General features: G+C 43.4%; 1 protein-coding gene across 9 annotated transcripts in view; it reads left to right on the top strand.

Moving 5' to 3' along the window:
- The window catches only part of SEMA5B (semaphorin 5B), a 372,195-nt gene that overhangs the window by 180,685 nt on the left and 169,155 nt on the right, over window positions 1-22,355 (top strand). For all 9 annotated transcript variants that reach the window (XM_075933113.1, XM_075933119.1, XM_075933111.1 and 6 more), the window contains one exon: window positions 16,298-16,500. In XM_075933113.1, the coding sequence (XP_075789228.1) occupies window positions 16,347-16,500 (154 nt within the window). In that variant the 5' untranslated portion in view covers window positions 16,298-16,346. The remainder of the gene's footprint in view (window positions 1-16,297; window positions 16,501-22,355) is intronic.

Genomic DNA, 22,355 nt, shown 5'->3' with positions numbered 1-22,355 from the left:
TTCATTGTAATACCGAATATTCATGCAGCAATTTTAAATTTGCAAGCCATGTAACTTTGCAGTGTCCAAAAATGTGTGGATGCCAAACAATACCTACTTTTTAACTTATTTTAGGAGAACTCCATGAATCTGCATAATGGTCTCACACAGAAAGTGCTTTATCTTCACCAGTTAGCGAGTCAGTTTAGTGGTATTCTTTTGGCAAAAGCTTTCAGAGAAATTATGCATGGTAAATTAATGAAGGCCGTCTGAGGTATTATTGTCTGTGAATGCACATGCCATTAGAATCAATGGCTGGCTGAAAAAAGTTAACGGTCATTAAGTGACTGTTAAAAGGGCCGGTGGACACAGATTCACTCCCTTCCAGGGTTCTGGTTGGATTAGGTAAAGACAGAGATTGCTATTTGCCTGTAGGCCATAGGACAACTCAGGCTTTGTGCTTTTATATCACCATTTATGTTGGGTCCTTTCTGTCACTGGCAGATTTACAAGAGTCTGAGCAAGAAGATCTCACAGCCAGGTAAAGGCCGGTGTTTCGCTTTTTCTATTGCTTTGTATAGTTCAGTGCAAAATATAAAAGTGAGTGCATTTAAATGCTTTAAAGTCTGTTGGTCTTCTCAAAGGATATCAGACTGAGAACTAGTGAAAAGCTTTGGTTCACAAAGGCTAAAGTTTTTGGTTTTAAGATACTGTGATCTTTGCAGGGATTGTTTGTCTGTGAAATGTATGTATATGTGGCATAGTGGAATATCTTAATTTTTTTCAAATAGCAATATATTAGTAGAGCATTGTGACACATCTAACCATCCTCCAAAAGAGTGCAGAATGGGTTTTAAAGCTGATCAGAAATTTAGACAACTGTTTCCCAAAATGGCAATGCAGTTGCGAATTTAAGACATGTAAGTGATGTGAACTGCATCATCACTACCTTTTATCTATATAGTTGTGTCCTTTTTTTAAGAGCATTGTAGACATTGTGTCAGATGTCAGCCAGTGTATGCTTTGGTCGCCGATACTTGTGACTAAAATAAAATACACTGGAGAAAACTGATATCTTCTTGAGGCTAGTGAGGAAAGCAATATAAAAAGATCTTTGATCGGGTGGTCTTCAGAGATTACACTTAACCTGTTGCTGATGAGGCAACCCTGTGAAAGATTAATTAGTATTGATCCAGATCCATTGTTAAGATTTAGAAATAGCGGCTTAAGAGGAAGATTTTCTATCACTGGTGTATATACCACAGAATCCTTGTTGTTTTATCACAGCCTTCTCAGATGAGTATAGTTTATGTAGTCAGGAAAAGAGAAATAGCTCATTTGATTAAGATTAACATGCACAACTTCACTAATACTTGAAGACCATTTCTCTGTCTTACTTTCTCCCTGTTTCATATCCCACAGAGATTACTAAACTGCTGCTGGTTGTTGGCACTGTTATTTATATAAAGATATATAATGTGTTTGTACTTGAGGGCTTGTCTGTAACCGTGTATACAATTTCAGATAGTAGACATTGGCAGGAATTATTGTGAAAAATTACTTTCTCGTGACAGCTTTATCCTGCCTATAGTATGTCATTGCCTGCAACTTTCAATTAATCACTGAATAAGAAAACATTGTGTCTGGTAACAATCGTGTGTCCATTAATATCAAGAAGTGAGTGAATCTTGGCTTTATGGATGCAAATGCTGTCGTGGACCCCAACCACTCTTGCTCCTTAATGAGTGAGTTTCAATATATAGGGAACATCCCGCCCACCCCCAATCATCCATTTTTGTGATCTACCAAACTGCAGTCCATAATGTTTGGTATCTCTGTAACAGCCTGATGGTGTGAGGTTTTAAATGATCTTATGAATTTGACTTTGACTCACTCTGTATTGACCTTGTCTTGAATAATTTTTCTCTATCCTGTTGAAGAAAAGGGGGGTTAAGGAAGAGCGGACATTAGACGAATGGCCTTACGTGATATTTCTCCTGGGTTTTCATGTATCCTGTTGCAATCTCTGAAGAAATGAGAGGAAGGAGAGAGAGAGGGAGAGAGCGCTATTGGAAAATAGAAGACATGGATTGTAAATTTTGCGCAAGAAATCGTGAGTCTGCCCCAGCAGACTAGCAGCTTGCACATGCTTGACTTCATCAGGAAACACAAGATAATTCTTGGGCAGTTCTTCCTAGGGGCTTATGTTGCTATTATATTTAAGTAACCCTTATTGCTCTTTCCCCTTTGAAATAAGACCCAGCATGATGCACCCATGTATTGGAATCCCAAACTCTCACCATATCCGCAGACATATTTCTACCTTAAATTGAAATGCTCAGAAAGGCTTTGTGGAAGTGTTGGGTTTGGGGCACAAAGGAACAAAGACTCTATGGTGTCACATAGCAAATATGTATATATGATACTAGACCTAATTCAGAATTAGTTCCTGTTCCTACCTACCCACAGAAGTCAGTGTTTGGTTTTCTGTTGATATCTGTGGAGTCAGAATTGAGCTCTCTCTGATTTGTGCAGCTAAAATGAGTAAAAAGTCGGTTAGTCATGCTTTTAATAAGCCTGTTTGTAAATGGCTTCTCCCCTCCCACCCCCAACAATGAAGGGAAACAGAAATATGTTAGAAAAAATTATTGGTTTGATCACACCAGAAAACTTCTTTGTCTAAGCCATTTTCTGTGTGAACCATTCAAGGAGAGCATTCATGTGTGTAATAACAGGGACCAGAAATATCATCTTTTAATTTTATTGATTTCTTTATTGATGCATTGATTTTGTTTGGGAATTTGTTGTCCATTTGACTGACATGTTGTTTTTGTCAAGGGGGGGTATATATGATTATCTGATGTGGAGTTTCAAAGAAGTGTGTGTATGTGTGTGTGTTCAGCTCTTTAATGAGGCTTGCCAATTTGCTTGGCTAGCTGAAGGCTTTCCATTGGTGCTGGATATTCAGCCAAACAAAGACTGTATGACAAGGACTATCCTATTCAAAGGTTTATCCTGAATCTGGTTGTGGTTCAGTAAATACAATGTTATACAATTTGCATATAGCATTTTTAATTCCCTGTCAGTGATAATAGCTTTTGAAAACTGGCAAAAGTTTCGCTTTTGATTCTTCATCTAGCCTTTTATTAACACTCAGTCTCAGTCTATCCTATTGTATTAGGGGTTGGTATCGCAAGTCATTGAATTATCTCAGGTCACAGAGAACTGGGGGCATTTAGTGCCATACAGAGCTGAATTCTTGTGTCTGGATTAGGCCAGGGTCTCAGGCCTGGTACCAATGGACACAGTTCCCTTGAAACACTAACAGTAGGGGGAATTTGTCTAGTTGTGTGCATGGGTGAAGGTGCTTCTGGCAGGGACAATAGATGGGCTAGGATGTGTGGTAGCTACAACCTGAACCCTAAACACAAAAGTGGAGCCAAGTGAGGTGTCTTCTCCACAACTGGTTTTTCTTCCCAAAGATTTTTTAAAGAATCTTCTTAATGTATGAGAATAGCCAGTATGAGAATAGCCTTGAAGTCATACTAAGAGTCTGAATAAGCCCAATGATTAAGTTAGCAAAAATTCTCCTTCTCCTCTCCCTTCCCTCTTCTCCGCTCCCTCTCCCCCCACAAAAACGCTTATCAGTAGGGGAAATGCAGAGCATATTGATCTCTTCCGCCTCCTTACAAGAACCACGTGTGGGCAATGTACTTTCTTTGTCTCAGTTTTCATGAATAACTTAATTGCTTTGTTATCCCTTTGGGTATATGTAATATTAACACTGGTTAATGATGTTAATTCAAGTTTTTACCATTAATAAAATGGCATTGCTTAAAATTAAGCATTACATTTCAATTAGCAGTCCATCAAAATCTTTAATAGTCTGGAGCATTAAAATGATATTTTAAAAATCTTATTAATTTTTTATTGTTTCGTGCTAATTTCCAAAGAGTGATTGAGAGCCTAGATGATCTGAGGAACGACCCTATCTGCCATGTTTCTTGAGGGAACTTCTTTCTTTTATGACATTATGCAAAAAGGTCACATTTCCACAAAGCAGGAATCTGTTTCAGTCACCTCCTGAATTCATTATCATCCTTTTTACTTTTTAACATGAGGCACATGATATACAGCCACCCCAGGTGGACATGTTTAAATTAATCTAGTAATAATTGATTCAGAAGAGATTTGGAGGACAGAATTAGCATAAAAGCCATAATGAGAGCAAATCCTCAGAGGCCAGACTGAACAGCTAAGTCCCTGAATACTTACATCTTCTAAACTAATTTGCTTATATATGCAGTATGGTGGTGAGGGGGTTAGAACTCATGTGCTTGGAATTCATTACACATAGTTTATATTCTCCAGAAAGCCCTAGCTTCACTGTGTGTGAAACTGACGTAGGCCCTCCTCACACTCCCAGATAGCCCTTCTCCGCCCATGAAATGACAAGCTCTGAATCTTAAGAGTTATTTTTAAAATATTTGCAGACTCTCCTCCCAAATCATGACGATTCTTAAAGCAAGTTCTCAACTGGAGGCTTGACTCAACTTTTAGCAACATGGAAGAAATGTTTGGAGGGCTGCGTAGTCTTGATATTCCCTTTTACTACACCAGCATGGCTCTGTCTGGCCTAATCTCAGGCCACACAGAGTCCATCTCTGTGAATGGCTGTGAACCCTCAGTCCCATGGATGGGAGTGGACGGAACTCAGCATTTCCAAAGCTTGGGACCATAAACTAGAGTCCACTGCAAAGTGATTCTCGAGGCAGTGAAAACAGTGAGCCAGAAAACAGGGGATCCATTGTTGTGCTCTTGTTGAAACTGATGGCAAAATTCCACTAACCTCAATAGGAGCAAGAGCAGGCGAGTTTACTATGGGGCAAACCTATTGACAGTTGCACTAGGGGATATCTAAGAGAGAAATTTGATCCTGCCTGCTAAAGATAAGGGTACAATAGAAGTATGGTGAGTATTAGGAAGAACTGATGTCAGATATTCCTGTGGTGTAAATTGAAGCAACTTCAATGGAGCTGCTCTGAAGAGAATTTATTCCTACATTGTTTGGTGTAAGCCCTTAATAACTGTAGGGTGTAACAGTTCTATATCCTTCATGGTAATGAAGAGTACAAGTGACTTGGAAAATATTCAAATCACAGCTTGTTTCTCTCCCTTTAAGCGATGTTATGCAGCTGTGTGTGTTTTAGCATAACACCCTCTTTCCTAAAGAACACCTATCCATAAAAAGAAAGTAAAAGTAGCCCCCCTTGGTCCATTGATGAGAGAGGCTAATGCAGTGCAGCAGCTGCCTGCTGCTAAATGATGAGCAGAATAAAATTTGTGTGCTGGGCATAGCAGGAAGAGGGAGAATCTGTTGGTTTGGTTTTTTGTATTTTGTCCTGCACCACTCATATTCTGGGTGTTTATGGACCTTTTGGATGCCTTGTAGCCAAGAGCTTGCTTGTAAAAAAACATTGCTGTGAATTGCTAAAAAGACCCTGCAGTGAAAGGTACTCCTGGTTCCAAACATGCTAAACTTCAGTTCCATGGTAACACTGTTGAGTACTTATCCCTCTATAGTTATAATTAAGTCATATATTTATTATGAGGCGGCCGATAATCACAAGTCTCAGCCTAAAACACACACACTGATTTCTCTCTCACACATGCACGCTGCATAAAGGTGTTTCTCATCTAGTTATTGCATGAACGCCAGTGTGTTTGAGAGCAATGCTGCAGGATGAGATACATTGGCTTTTGGCTGCTTAAGACTCCAGTTTAAATCCTGCCTAGTGTCACGTGAAAATAAGGCCTAGTCTGCACCTAAAACTGAAGTCTGATCTAGCTACATCGCTCAGGGATGTGCCAAGCTAGAGACCTAAGTAAGCTGACATTAGTCTCAATGTAGTCACCGCTACGTTGACGGAAGAATTCCTCTCTGGACCAAGCTACCCCTTTTGGAAGGGGCGGATTGACTTTGATGATAGAAGAACCACTTTGGTTGCTGGAGTAAGTATCTGTGCTACAGTGGCATGGCCACAGTGTTGCTGCTGTTGCATCTGTAGTACTGACATATCCTGAGTGGTCCCTTCCTCCTATTGCAGTCACAGGGCTATCATGGGAGCTGGTACAGTGCAGATGATAATCATTCTCGCCTCAAAAGAGTCCCGGGGTGGACTGGATTAGCCATTGGCTTTACAGTGTTGGGTCAGTGGAGGAATTTCCACAGTGTCTGCCTGAACTATGCCTGATTTACTTCCAAGGCTGTTACTAATTTCTCCTTGCTTTCACAAGCGCAAAATTTATTCCAAAAGGCTTAGTCAGAGAACACCCCCTGTGTGCTTCTACACTGCAGTATAAAACAAGGGCAGTAAAACTTTATGGTGAGTTCTGTAATTGTGCAAAAGCCAAGCAGTGTTATGGTTTCCAAATTAAACTGGGAGAACAAGGAGAGACTTGTGTCTAAAGCGTTTGGAGTCAGGAGACCTGAGTTACCTTTCTGGCTCTGCCAAAGACTGTTTATTTCCCTCTGGGCAGGCCACTTAATTGCTCTGTGCCTCAGTTTCCCCATTTGTAAAAAGGAGCTAGTAAAATTGAACTTGTGGGGGTTTTGAGAAGGTAAATTCATTAGTGACTGTGAAGTGTTCCAAGATCTTCTGATCAAGGGAGCTATAGAAATGTACAGTATTATAAAAGCCAGCAGTAATTTTGCAGGAATGTGAACATTTCTATTGATTCTTGTTGAGTTTTAAAAAAAAAAGCGTGAAAAAAATAACTCCCATAAAAATAACAGCACAAGAACATAAGAACAGCCATGCTGGGTCAGGCCAGTGGTCCATCTAGCCCAGTATCGTGCCTGCCGACAGTGGCCAATGCCAGATGCCCCAGAGGGAATGAACGGGACAGGTAATCAAGTGATCTATCTCCTGTTGCCCATTCCCAGCCTCTGACAAACAGAGGCACCAGGGACGCCATCCCTGCCCATTCTAGCTACTACCTATTTATGGACCTATTCTCCATGAAATTATCTAGCTCTTTTTTGATCCCTGTTATAGTCTTGGCCTTCACAACATCCTGAGGTGAAAAGTTGTGCCGTGGGGCTGGCACGGGGTAAGAGAGGGCTGTGAATGCCTGCCTGGCTGGCCCAGGAGGGTGCAGGCCTACCACACTGGGCAGCTTGGTGGTGCTCAAGAACACCTGTTGATCCTGGAGGAGGCAGGGCTATCCAGCCCTGGTGTGTTCCATGTGGGTGGGGCACAGCGGTGGGGCTGGTGAAACTTACCTACCTCCTCCCCTGGTCCAGTGATGTGGCTGGGGTGGGAAGGGTTGGGGCAGGGGACCACTTACCTGCGCCAGTGGCTGGCAAGATGGCTGCGACTCCCTTCCTGGTGTAGCTGCCCCCAGTGGTCACTCTGCAGTATATCTGTCCCCCGCACTCGCTGTCCCCAGTGATGACTGTGCAATGTTGCGTCCCTCCATTCAGCCCCCTCCCTTTCCATGTTACGGAAAACAACTGAATTCCAGGCACATCCCGTTTTCTTGCTACAACCAAACCCCGACCTTGCTTTAAGTTGGGATAAGAGGAAGCTGCCTACCAAAGTTGGTGGTCCTAGCGGTTACTGTTTAGAGACCTAAGTAGAAGTTTAGAAGAAGTTCTTGAACGAATGGATTCGCGGACAGACAGATTCAGACAGACACCCTGTATATCCCTACCTCTAACTTTCACTCTGTACATTGACAAACACCGCTGGGAGCCAGGGGAACGGAGTGGGCTGCGCTGGGTCCCTCCGTTTTCCTCCACCAGTGAGTGTGGAGGCAGGCCTGACCCCTACTGATAACCCCAAGTCCCCTGCTAGTGTCCCTAGCTGACTTGTCCTGACATAGGGACCCTAAAGTGCAGGGCCTATGGTGGTGGCCCCGAACCGTCCTGTGGATGGGATGGCTCTGTCAGAGCCCGTTCCCACAGCCTGAGTGGGAGTAACCAGAAGAGAGGCTGCTGCAGGCTTAGGAATGCAATCGTGGCAGCACAACTGCTCTGCTACTGCCCTGTGAAGGTTCCTTCCCTTTCTGACCTTACACCTTTCCCCTTGTTCAGTCCTTTTGATGGTGGGGCCATGCCTCCCTGTTTGGGTATCTCCTCTGGCATGCGATACTACTGTCCATGTCAGAAGCCGGGGTTCTTGAGTCCTGATCCACACTGGGCTATTCACCCCCCTGAAGCTCTGTGCTGAGAATTGTAGCACCCACTGACTTCACCTGGAGTTCTGGGTGATGGACACTTCTGAAAATCAAGTCCTTAATCTGTGTCTTGGTTTCTCCATCTATGAAATGAGGACCTTTCACAACTCATTTCATACTCGGTAGAGTGCCTAACAGACTGGCCTCTTTATCACAAAACCCGTCATTGTTTCTGGCAACCTTCCTAACCATTTCAGCAGAGATGCCACGTACCAACTGGGGATAGGGAAATACTTTCTCAACCCTAGCTATGGTCCCCTAGAGAAGGACTGCGGCACACAGGCAGGGAAATATGTGCAAACTTCAACTGCCAAATGAGTTCTTTGGATAAATAAAAGACTTCAGACTCCAGGGCACCTTGGACAAATGCTAAGTTCATACCCAAACCCCTAACAAAATAGCCCATGTTTTTACATGATATATAGCCAATAAAGCAAGTTCAAAAGGTTTTTTTTTTTTATTTTGAGGGCATCTTGAAGCACTTAGGAAACCAGTCCATGTGCGGTTAGGTTAACGCTGTACAAAAGTAGGTTTAAGTTTCTGCAGCGCAGGTATTTATTTATACCTACTGGGTTTGGCAGGTGCCCAGAGATATAGTACGTCACGCTCTGCTGCACATGTCTGTATTGTTGAATCAGAAATATTTTATGGGAGCTTTATATAATAGAATTCTGTTCTGGAGAGACCTCCTCCAAAGGGTGACCAACAGGTCAGTTTCGTCATTAGCGTCTCTGCCAACAAGGAGGCCAACTAATGCCAGTTGATGGCTTCTCTGATTTACGGATGTTAAATTGTGTTTAATCAGTTAATCGAATAGTCGATCGAATTTCCATCAACTACTCGATAAGTCGATAAAGGGGGAAACTGTAGTCACAGTGGGTTAGCTCCCAGCTCAGCTCTTACTACATTTAAAAGGTAGAGGGGCAATGGGGGACCGGGTGCAAACTGAGACAGCTGTCCTGGGTCATGCCCAGTCCCCCGCTGAGCTTCTACCTTCCCTGTGCCCCTCCCACAGAAACTGTGCTGGGGGGGAGCCAGCTCCTGCTCCCCAGAGGCAGCAAGGCGGGGTGGGAAGAGAAGTGACTCGTCGAGTAGTGACTCAGCGACCAAATAAGCCTCGGCCTGTGCAGAAGTGGACTGAGACGCACTGACTCGTTTCAGACGAGGCCACCAAGCTGCCATTAGAGAGCATCTTCTTGGAGTACCTAGTTCAACGCACATTGAAGTCAATAGGAGCCTTTCAATTGACTTCAGTGGCCTGTGGATCATGTACTTGGTAACTACCAAGTTGGGTTGGAATCAAGTGGTGATCTAGAGGGAAAATGATTCTAAGCCCATTACCCATCCCTTAAGCAGAGACATCAACCACGCTGTTCTCTTCATTTCCTTCTCCCTCTTCTGTCTCTCCTTAAAAGACTTCCCAGGCCTCTTCTGCTAGATTCACAAACACCAATCCACATCAGCAAAATGACACACTTACTTTGCTCTTGAGCCGTCTAGTCCTACAGATGCTCATACTTATCTTCCCAGCTTCCATGCCTTGTGCCTGCAGTGTAATTTAATAGGCTACATAACTTCTTATTTATGCGGAGATATCTGAACGATTCACATATGTCAAGATAACAAACAGATTACAGTAATATGTGTTGTATTTCCAGATTTGTGGTGTTTTGCTCCGATATGAGAAACAACAGCATTGTCAAAAGCTAGTAAGTGCTTCAAAATATACAAACTCACCATGAGTTATAGGTTTAGAAAGCATAACACCCAGTGGTTACCATTCAAACTAGAGACTTTGGTTCAAGTCTCTGCTCTGCTACAGACTTCCTGCGTAACCCTAGGCAAGTTACTTGGCCTCTTGGTAAAAGGAAAGTAATAATATTTCACTATTTTCTAAAGATGACGATAAATATCCTGGAGATTCTTGGGCTCTCATGTTATTAGGGCTGTATACCTTGTGTAGACTGATGCAGCTACAAGTAACATGTCCCAGCCAGAAACAAGAATGTCAGAGTATAATTGGAAGTAAAAGTAGTAATAAGTCAGTCATTTAAAAAAAAGAAAAGAAAAATACAGTGCATTGATTAAAACAAAAAGAGATAGATACTCCTCCCACATAAGCATCTGAACAATGGTTTTTGTAGTCAAACGTATCTGGCATTAAAAAAAAGAGTTCAGTATGCTAGAAGGGAGTCTAGTCCTGTAAATGTGATTGAAAGATTTGACATGTTCTGTTATTTAATTGCACTGTATCATTTTCTTTTGTAAGACAATTGCACTATTCACAACATAAACAGCACTAATGGGTAAATGTACCAACTAATGGTGGCAGAGAGAAAAGCTCCGTTTTCTTCTTTAGTGAGAGGCAGCTTTTTAAAACAGTCTGAAAGAGTGAACTCCAGCTGGCTGAGGTCTGTAGTCAGGGCAGCCAATGACATATGAATATAGAAAGAACTGCATTTTAGTCTGCATTGGTTTGGGTGTTTTTTACAGTGCATAGTTCGCTGAGCTAGGTTATCATGATTGTATTGCTCAGCTGTCATGGTATAGAACATTTATAATTATTTTTGCTTATTGGTCCAATGTGGGTTTTGAATATTTTGGTGCCCATGCACCTCCATCTGCTGCTGCTCCCAATTTCCAATGTCTTATTTCAATAAAAGCATGAACTTACCAACCCAACCATAAAAAGGCTTTTCAGGTTATTTTTTATAATCCAAGCATCCATTTGCCATTGACTATACTGGGTCTTGGTTCAAGGGTTTCCATGACACTGATTTTTCTTCAGTTTTTCAGTGTAGTGGGAACTTCACAGATACTTAAGTTTAATATTTTTTATGGTTTCTTTTTCACCTGGGTGATGGTTATTTTCAAAACGATGTCCAGCAGAAATTATGAACTTGACTACAGTGTTAGATTGAAGAACACTGATAAACCTGAACTTTTAAAGAAAGAGCGGGAATTTACTCTCTCAGGGAAAACTACTTAGGGAACAATTGTATCTACTAGGCTGTGGCATAGTCTCCTAGGGAAAGTGGCAGAAATCCATTCACCTGGCATATTATACAACTAGTCTGGACAAAATTAGTACACTGTACCACAGGGACCACTGCATTGGCAGAGAATGGACTGCATGACCTTGTGAGTCTTTTCTCCTGCAACTTTTATGGTTTGGTGAGCCTGGTGAGTATGAAACATGGACTTCTCTATCCCCTGATTCTAGACTCCACAGTGAATTAGGAGAGCATCAGAGGATTGTGCAGGAGTTTATGTATTGGTGTCATGGGCGAGCATTTTATATCCTGTTATTGTGGCAACTTAACAGTGTCAATCAAGTTCACCTTTTTTTGGGTGAGGTCCTCCCGGATCCTTCCTCCCCTCTTTGACACCCTCCACCATAACACTCACCTCAGTGGAGGAAAGCTGCATGTTACCTTTTCTGGAACCCAGTGTGGATCAGAGAATAATGCAGAACACATCTTTACGATTTCTGTATTCAGTCCTTTGCTTGCTTCCTTATAAAGTTTTGTGATACAAACAGGTGACAATTTATCCCAGTGATCCTCTTTTGATGCTTCCATTCATAGCATGGCTTGCATGTAGTGTCTCCTCCATATACTTTGTGTGTGTCTGACCCCTGCAGTAGCCTTGTATTTAGTAGCCTGAGCTAAAGACCATGCTAACCTTAATTTTGAATTATTTTCCATTTCTCATTTCTGCCACTGTCACTTGGTATTTAAACTTGCTTGAGTTTTTAAAAGAAAAAAAAATTCTGTAGTGTTTGTGAGCTGAGTTATAGAGCCTCCTTGGGAGAATCGTGGTGGGATTTTATAAAAGCTCTCAATTAAATTTTCGTCAGATGTACATGCATCTGACGAAGTGGGTCTTTGCCCATGAAAGCTTATGCTCCAATACATCTGTTAGTCTATAAGGTGCTACAGGACTCCTTGTCTCTTTTAATTAAATCTCTGTTAATCTGGGGCTAGAGAACAGCTAAATGCAAGTAACACTTGTCACAGTTCAGGGCAACTGCATCTATATTCCCCCTCTGTGCTCCATCAAGGGCATCTGCCAGAAGGTTTCTGGCTCCCATCCATCACCTCTCTTGGGGAACTGCTCCTCACCCCCTCTTGAGCAGGCTTTTTCCAGGCTGCACTGTTCCCTTACACTGTGATTTGCCCAGCAGACCAGACTGCCTAAACAAGCTAGATCCTGCACTTTGCTTCCTCTCCAGAGGCGATGAATTGCCAATAGGTTCAAGTTATGGCACAACTCTTTTGAAGCAAGTGCCTGTTCTTAACAGTGAATGCATTACAGAGAAAACCCACATCTATCAGGGATGATCTAGGTTGTGCTTAGTCCTGCCATGAGGGCAGGGGGCTGGACTTGATGACCCCTCGAGGTCCCTTCCAGTTCTGTGATTCTATGAAAACAATAAAAGAACCTACACACATGCTTAAAAACTAAAAAGGTCACCTGTCAGTCAGATGTGCTCGAACAGGACAAGTCCTTCAAATCCTTCTAGAAGGATTGAGGTTTTCACACCCATTTTCTGCATCAGAAAGAAGGCCCTGAGCCAACAGAAGAACAGAAAAATGGCCAAATCAGACCAGTGATTTGTCTAGTCCAGGATCCCGTCTTCTCACAGTGGCCAGTGCTCCAGAGGGAATGGACAGAATTGGGCAATTATTGAGTGATCCATCCCCTGAAGTCCATTCCTAGCTTTTGGCAGTCAGAGTATGGGGTTGCCTCCCTGTCCATCTTGGCTAATAGCCATTGATGGCCTTATCTTCCATGAACGTATCTAATTCTTGAATGCAGTAATGCTTTTGGCCTTCACAATATCCCCTGGCAACAAGCCCCACAGGTTGACTTCATTGTATGCGGAAATACTTCCTTTTCTTTGTTTAAAACCTGCTGCCTGTTAATTATGTTGGATGACCCCTTGTTCTTTTGTTATGTGAAAAAGTAAATAACACTTCCTCATTCACTTTCTCCACACCATTCATGATTTTATAGACCTTTCTCATATCCGCCTGTTAGTTGCCAGTTTTTCAAGTTGAGTAGGCCCAGTCTTTTTAATCTCTCCTCATATGGCAGCTGTTCCATAACCCTAATAATTTTTGTTGCCCTTCTCTGTACCTTTTCTATTTCTAATGTGTCTGTTTTTCAGAGAGGGTGACAAGAACTGCATGCAGTATTCATAGTGTACCGTGGATTTATACTGTGGCATTATGATATTTTCTGTTTTGTTACCTATGCCTTTCCTAATAGTTCTTAATGTTCTGCTAGCTTTTTTTGACTACTGCTGCACATCTGGCAGATGTTTTGGATAACTATCCACCATGACTCCAAGATCTCTTTCTTCTTGAATGGTAACAACTAATTTAGACCCATCATTTTGTATACAGGCAGTCCCCGGGTTACGTACAAGATAGGGACTGTAGGTTTGTTCTTAAGTTGAATCTGTATGTAAGTCGGAACTGGCGTCAGCTGCTGCTGAAACTGATCAGTTTCAACAGCGGCTGAATCTGGATGCCAGTTCTGACTTACATACAGATTCAACTTAAGAAACCCAGGCGTTCCCAAGTCAGCTGCTGCTGAAACTGATCAGCGGCTGATTCCAGGAAGCCTGGGGCAGAGCAACTCTGCCTCGGACTTCCTGTAGTCAGCCGCTGGTCAGTTTCAGCAGCGGCTGACTTGGGGACGCCTGGGGCAGAGCAGCTGGGGTGCTGCCGGGTTGGTCCGGAGCAGCGCTGTGGGACCAACCCGGCAGCCCCCAGCTGCTCTACCCCAGGAGTAGGCAAAGAAAGCCTGGTCTGCTGGGGGGGGGCACTAGCTGCATCCCCCCCCCCCCCAGCAGACCAGGGAGACGGGGGTGGGGACGCCCAAGTCCTCCACGGCTTTGCTCCGTCTCCCTGGTCTGCTGACCTGGGAGACACGGAGCAAAGCCGCAGAGCACGCGGGCAGCGGGATAGTCCAGGCGCGCCGCACTGTCCCACTGCTGGCGTGCTCCGAGGCTTTGCTCCCCATCTCCCTGGGGAGCAAATCCTTGGAGCACACCCACAGCGGGACAGCCCGGGCGCGCTTGAGCTGTCCCCCTGCGGGCGTGCTCAGAGGCTTTGCTCCCCATCTCCCTGGTCTGCTGGTCAGACCAGGGAGACGGGGAGCAAAGCCTTGGAGCACGCTCGCAGCGGGACAGCCCAGGCGCGCCTGGGCTGCCCCGGAGCTCCAGCCCCCCTGCGGGCCGCATGTTGTGCAGACCTGTTGTACAGGAAGGCTATGTGTTCAGCTCCTCTGGAACCTAGTGTGGACTGCAAGGTGAACTGGTGATCTGGAATTCATGTGCAAATTTAACACGATCATAATGGGTCTAAATAGAGACCAAGAATGGCTCTAAATAGAGACCAAGAATGGCTATCTTATTACAATAAGTAATTTCCCCCTTTAGTTATTTTCAACTTCTTATCGCTGTTGGACGTGGGCCATATCCACCCTGATTGAATTAAACTCATTAACACTGTTGTAACACTCCCATCTCTGTATGTATATGCATATATATCTCTGCCATCTGATTCTTTCATTTCTTGCATCTGAGGAAGGCAGCTGCCTCACAAAAGCTTATGTCCTCATAAATGTGTAAGTCTTTAAGATGCCACTAGGCTCCTTGTTGTTTTTGCTGAAACAGACTAACACAGCTACCTCTCTGTAGTTTGAAGGTTGCCAGACTTCTGGTGGCCCAAAGGTCCCTGGGTTGGAGCCAGTGCACTAGGAGGGCCTCTGGTTCCCTCCCCACAACTCCTTGGCAGTCGGGGTGTGTGTCTGTCATCGCCAGGCCATGCTCCCCAACCAGACCTAACGTGAGGACCATTACAGTTGCTCATAACTTTGCCAAACTTCATTCTTATTATCTATTGTTTGTATTATCATAGGAGACCCACTCATGGATCAAGATCCTATTGTGCTAGGTGCTATACAAGCATAGAACAAAAAATGGTTTATCTAAGCTAATTGTTTGGGCAGACATTTTCTGTGGTGGAGAAAATTTTTCAGAAAGTTTCAGCTAAAATGGTTTTGAGAACAAAATTAGAAAAAAATACATTGTTTTCCATGTATTTTAGAAAATTCTTGCAACCATTTAATTGAAAAGCTATAGCTATTCCTTGCTTAGGATCAGTGGCTTGAAATGTGGTGGGAGAATGAGGTTGTCCCAGTGTCAGGGATATATCTTCTGCTCTTCCCATGAAAAACCATCTACATCGGGCCAAGTTCTAAGTTTTTTTTTTGGGAGGGAAGGAGGGGTAAGACCCTCTTAGTTTGCACATACTCAGTAGAAACTTACTTTGGCAGCTAAATGATCTAAAGATTCTGTCTGTGCTAAGCATGCTCCAGTCTCCAGAAGGAAGACTCTCTCCTGTGTTCTCAGTAAAACCCGCTGCTGGAAGCTAGACAATGAGGCAGAGGAGGGAGGAGGAAGTTGTCATCCTGCAATGCAGAGGTGATGAGAAGTGGGGTGAGAAGAGAGGATGAGGGAATTAATTGGTGGGGTCAACTGAGGCGCTGGAGCAATCCTAATTTTGGCATTTCCTAACATCTGAGTGTTTGATTCTGCAGTCTTAATGTTCTTTTAACATCAGTTTTGATGTAATATATATAGTAGTTGCTGTATATGCAGACATTAGAGGGTATGAAGCGTTACAGATCATCTTTATGGCAGCATTCAAAACCCATCGGAACAAGAATTAAACGTATCATATGGCTTTAATTTGTAATGTTGCTACCTGGTGCCTCTTTCCTACTACCTCTTTAAGCATTTTATTGTTGCATTTGCATTACTTGAACCAGGCCTATTCTTAATACTCAGCCACTTACATGTATTTGGAATATTTGCACTTTTGGGTTTCTTTACAGAGTTGTATAACGGCATTTAATTTTCAAAGTTTTGTTTGCTGAATATTATCACACGTTGTTAACACGTATGGGTTTGTAATGAAAAAGGAAAACCACCCCACACAGATTTGTTGCAAACTGTAGATACAGAAGTATGCTTCCTAAAACGAAACTCTCTGCATTGCAGGTGTCCTCCCAGGGTCTACCTTGGAAGCTAGATCTGCAGGTCTCCAAAGATGATTGTATCAAGATTAAAGGGCATTTCTCTGTCACTAGCAAGCCTTTTCCTTCTCACTTTTCATCTCTCGGCATCACAGAATGCACCCGAATACCCTGAAACCGAACAGCAGCAATGTGTCAGAAGAGAACACCCCACCATTACTTTTGAAGGTAAGAGTTGTCCTCCCCTGGATGGCTTAGCTTGATTGCAAGGTACAGTAGGATAATCTTCTCTGGAGTCCTTCCTTTAGTGCTGTGTTGTGGAAAGCAGTGAGTCAGAGCAGAGAGCTGGGAGATAAGACCTCAAGGTTTCTCATCCCCATTCTGCCACTGACTCTGTGCAATCTCGGAAGTCCCACTGACTTCTGCTGTAATTTCCTCCTCCGTAAGTAGGTTCAGTGATGCTTATAAACCTTACAGAGCTAATGTGGGCCTTAATTCATACTTGTAAAGCATTTCCAAATATTTCAATGGAAGGCACATTTCTTATTTTGACAGACCAAGACTATTGAGTATACAATCATAATAAAATTGCAGGTGTTGGTTACCATTTTTGTTGTTTTTTTTCTGCCTACATTTGTAGTCATTGCCAGTGTTTTTTGTGACCTCCATCCCGACTCTGGCCTTGATAAGATGATCTTAGATGTAAAAGAGCAGTTTGTTTAGCTGCAGAGGCCTCACATAAAAACATCAGAGACCTCTTTCTGGTGTCTTGCAACATAAGAATTCCCCCGAAGAGCTGGGTTCTTATGCCAAATAAATGGTCCTTGTCATTTTATGTGTAGAAGCGGTACCCCTAGGCTTCGTTCTGTCACTGTTTCCACCTACCTGCCCATGTAGGTACATGACCCTCATATCTGAGCACCTATTCTGTCTAGTGTAAGAGGTTCTGTACACATCAGTGTTTCTCAACTTTTTTTTATAAAGTATCCCCCCTTTTTTAAAAAAAATAAGTACCCCTAATACCTACAGTTTTCAGACACACAATTTTTTTTTCTACCATTACAACACATTTGTTTAAACAACATAATTGTAGCCAAGCAGGCAATGAAATTTTTGGGTGTAAAAAGTACAAAAATAATAAAATGCTGTAAAACTTAAAACAAAAATTCAGTTTTCTCCAAATTTCAGTTGTGTTGACATATCCCCTGAACTTCTCTCAAATACCTCTAAGGGTATTCATACCACTGGTTGAGAAACACTGCTGTACACCATTTAGTGTGTTGAGCTTCCTTGTCAACTGTAGCTTCCTTGTAAATGTTGAAGTATTGATTTTGGTTCCCCTTTGGGGGATTTTGCAGTGTGTCCGTGGTTAGGCTCTTTGCTGAGAGCATCTGAGTGAGGCTTCTGTGACCTTTGAGATGGGGTGTCTAGGGAGAAAGGCAAAATTGAAGGGTGCCTTGCTGACCTTTTAGGGCTCTTGTCTAAGGCTTTATGCTTCCTCTGAGGTAAGGAAGCCATTGTCTATACATTTGGAAACAGTTTTCTTGTCTGTTTTCCATTATCCATGCTTTAAAGGTTTAAGTGGATTAAAGTAAATTAACAGATCTTTAAGCCTACATAATAAGGCACTGACTCTAACCTTGTCTCCTGGAATGGATAAATAAACCTTGATTTTTAATTGCTTAATAACGCTGACCATCTGCTTTATTGGGGAAGGGTGAAAAAAGAAATCCCTGAGGTTAAAAAATGAGTTGCAACTCCATCAGCTACTTAAACAAATAATACAGTAATGAGCATATTACAAGTACAGAGAGAGAAAGAGAGAGAGACAGAGAGAGAGAGAGAGTTGTCATCTTAATATTATCCAGAAGGCATTGAGGTTTTTTGTTTTACAGAGAGCCAGGTTGTAGGATCCATGTTTAAGATGTTACCTTCTGCAGATCATGTGAATTTTAGAAGCATATTTCAACCCTTGATCCTGAGAAGTCAGTTGGAGTTGATGCTCAAAATGAGTGTTTAGTTTGCCAGACTGCTTTGTTAAACAGGCATGTGAGGAACACACACACACACACAACCCAACTGTGCATTCCTTTTTCCTTTTGCTGCACTTTCTGGTATGGATTAATTAGAGCCTGGCAATTATAGAAAAGAAATAGAGATGAAAATTACAGCCAGCTCAGGCAACTGTCCTCACATGGGTCCTCTAAACCCTGGTTAGATTCATGGTTATCGTTTGTTTTGTACATCTGCTTACGGGTGATTGTTCAAGATACATTGTAGTCTTTTGTGTTTGCTCTGCTATATAGTCCTGCTGTACTGAAGATCTTCTGTAGGGAAAATATGCAGAATGAAATTAAAGGCATGCCAATTCCTGAGCTGCAAGCAGCACTCCAAGTCCATGGAAGTGAGCGCTAAATATCCAAAAAGCACAGCACAGCTCTTTGTCTGATTTACCTTAAGTCCCCAACACAAGCTGTCATGGAAAGTGTTGACCACATTGGGAACCACTGCAGTTCCACTGTGCAAGGAGAGCAGACTGGAGAATCCACATTTTACATGCTGCAAAGTATTGCTCTGTGAAGACTGTTTCCATGGCAGCTCGGAGCAGGAGGGTGTCGGCTAATAAGTCCCCAAGTATGTTGTTTCAAGTATGTTGCCATCAGAGGTGCAAGTAAGCCAGGGCGCCCTGGTGAACCATGCTGGTAAGAAAGAGCTGGTGGGCTTGGCTGAAGCAGGAGGCAGTGTGCTTTTAGCTGTGTTCCCCAGGGCAAGCTGCTGTGCTAAGCAGTGGGCAACCAGGTAGGTTAAAGGGGGATGACTGGCGTCATGATCCCACACTGGTCTGGGACTGTCCCAGCTCCCAGCCCTACCCCCTGTGCTATTTAGGGAGGGAACGAGGGTGGGGGCTCACATCTCCTGCCTCCCAAAATTCATACCCGGAGTCTGCTTACTGTTCCTCTTCTGGTCACTGTCGGGGAGCGAGAGGAAAGCTCACAGCATGGGCCACTGGCTGTGTGCTTTCCCCTCGCTCCCTGAAGGGAAGGGTAACAGCGAACAGCGTCGGAGAGCAAAGCTCACCCGTACTCCACTCTCTTTCCTGTGCCTTTTGAGGCACTTTTGTGCCTGCCACTTGTTATGAGGTTGGTGCTATTAAGGATTATTTATCCATTCCACAAGAACAGAGTTAGTGCCAGTGCCCTGTTCTCCAGGCTTAAAGATGTATTTGTACTTTCTGCAGCTCCTGGATCCGCCAGCTCAGCCAGAAGTCACTTAAGCCCAGGTTTTCATGTGAGATTCCTACTAATTCTTACCTTTGTCTGGCTTTGTTTGGTAAATCATGCCACCTTCTTTATTAGTTAGAGCTAAGAAAGAATGTTGCTTAAATGAGTTAACAAATCACTAGGGTCTCTTAGGGTGAACACACCAGCTGAGAGGAAAGAACTGAGACATGTGGGGTGTTTTTATAGGCTAAGGAGGACATAGTTGCAAGAGTCCCTTGTTTCAGTATTGGTAGTGCAGATTTCCTAATCTAGCTCTTCTCCTCAAGCATGCACGGTCTGGGGACTAGAGCTGGCGATATGTTGAAACAGACCAAGTGACTCACGGGAGGCCCCCTATTCCTTACTTGTGTGTGCGTGTGTGCGCGGGAGTGGAAGGGATATTCCTGCTAAGGGCCTCACTTGGGCTGGCACTGTGGGAACTGTCAGCAACACTGCCTCAGCTGACCTGAGCCATCAATGCGGACAAACAGAGAAGAGGTGGACTGATCTAGGGAATTGAGATAGTTAGGTCCCTAACCACACAGAGTGTTACATATGACAGCTATCCATATCCTATGTAAACCACTGGTAAAAATGTCCCTGCATGCAAAATTTGGCCTCTTTGAAGATACCTGATCTCCCCTGAATCTTGTTCAGGTGTGTTTTCTGTTGCTCTTGCCTGGTGTGTTTAAAATTAATTGATTTGGGAGTGTTCTAATCTGGAGTTTTACTTGGGGGTGTTGCGTAACTGTTCCCTACTACCAGATGAATATAAGTTGGGTAGCATGACTGTAGCTTGCTGTATATTCGTACATTGGTCTTATTTTTGTTTTAAACAACATATTTTTGGAAACTGGCCAACTTGCAAACATTGAGCTCTATGGGGATCTATTAAGTGTGTGCTTGTTGTATGGAAACAAAAGGCTGTTTTAACTCTGTGTGGTTGAATGATAATGGGGTTTGATTTATTTCCCTTGGATTTGCATGAAATTCTGCCAAACACCCCCACTGCAGTTGAACTTTGATGGGGGGGAGAAACCCCATACCGTCGTCAGTGAACTCACCTAGCTATGAAAAGCCCAGAGGAAATTTTGCTAAAGATTTGCATTCATGTTGAGTGTGCTTGATATTTTTTTGGTATTCCTAACGAAAAATGTAGTTAACAAAGAAGGAGAGTTGTGGGATGAAATCTGGGAGTTATTACTGGCCAGATACCATGGGGGAAACCAAAGGTACTATGGGGAAAATCCGTCGCCACCCTGGAATTTCCATTAAAGGAGTTGAAATTTTAGCTAGTAACGTCACATTGACTGGAGACCAACAATAGCATTTTCCTAAGACTGCAGTGGTGTAGAATATTTGACCTCCAAGGCATTTTGCAATGGATTTCTTTTCGATTAGAAAATCTCAAATTATTTTTTTTTATTTTGAAAATGGAACTCCAGCAAATGAGGCTGATATTTTCTTCCTCGGGGCTAGTGTAGAATTTGTTTTGAAATTATCAGAAATAAAGCCACAAATAATTAAGCAATGATTAGGAAGGTAACTTTGCTCTAGGGCAACCATCTGAAAATCTCACATAACAGCTTTCTACTCCACAGTATAATGTGTGTTTTTTTTTTTTAAATACAGTAATATTTTTTCTTTGGTGCTTACTCATCAATGGTGTCCTACAAGCTTTGCAAATAAACACCACAAGAACTGATAAAAATGATTCAGTGTGCTGAGCCAAAAGGTCTCTGGGATGAAAAGGCTCTGGGAAAAGTGCCCTTCATTCATAAAATGCTTTAAACAGAGCGAGTCACTCACAAGCTGCAGAGAAAAGGAAGATTTTAGATTTTAGAAAAGGTGAGATTAAAGGAGAGGGGTGTTTCAGAGCCCCTCTCACAGAGGGAAAAGGAGGGAGTTCTAAAGAGATGGGATAACACAACTGAAAGAGCGACCCCCCCCCAACTGCAGAGAGTGACGGGAGATGGGCTGCAGAGGAGAGCAGGTGAGGCGGTGGTGTGGAGTAGAGGGAATATACTGAGAGTAGGTCGAAAAGGTAACACACATGGAATTAGGGATGTAAGCGACTAGTGATGTGACTAGTTGCTTCTCTCCCCCCCCTTGCTGCCTCTATCAGCGATAAGCAGCAAGGGGGGGGAGCAGGAGCCGGTGCTGGGGGAGGCTGGCTTAAAAGCCATTTTCCCCCCAGCACCATCTCCGTGGGGGGCAGGAGAGGTAGAGGCACAGCAGGAAATGGCACGAGTAGGGACTGAAGCAGTCTTCACTCGTGGTGCGTCTGCTGTGATTCTGCTTTCGATTTGTGATTTCCGCTGGGGCTCTTGTACTTTTCAGAAGCAGAAGCCACTCCCACGCTGGGCCTGCACTTCTTGAGAGGTTTCCTTTTGAAATGTACCCGCTGGGGCTTTTGTACGTTTCAAAGGCTCAGGCACTGCAGGGAGTGCAGGGTCTGTGGGGGGAAGGGTCCCCTGCTAGTCCTGCACTCCCTGCCTGGCTTCCTTTTGAAATGTACAAGAGCACCAGTGGGGCTCTTGTACATTTCAAAGTCTGAGCTGCCGCAGGGAGCGGGGCTCCAGTCCCCCTTGGCCCTTTGCTCCCTACAGGGCTTCTGCTCTTGAACAGGAGCAAGATCCTGGCAGGGCTATTTCTACAATTCAAAGGCAGAGGCGCCCTTATAGACTTCAATAGAAATCCATCGACTATTTGATTAGTCAATTAATCTAAATTTAACATCCCTACATGAAATTAGTCCAGATAGAGTTTTAAAGAGTAGCTGAGTGTTTTTTTAGGTGCCACGAGCTTAATTTTTTTTATAAG

This window comes from Pelodiscus sinensis, chromosome 7 (genome assembly GCF_049634645.1).
Source record: "Pelodiscus sinensis isolate JC-2024 chromosome 7, ASM4963464v1, whole genome shotgun sequence".
NCBI lineage: Eukaryota > Metazoa > Chordata > Testudines > Trionychidae > Pelodiscus > Pelodiscus sinensis.
Note: the sequence above shows the minus strand (reverse complement) of the source record. Positions and strands in the feature narration are given on the sequence as shown.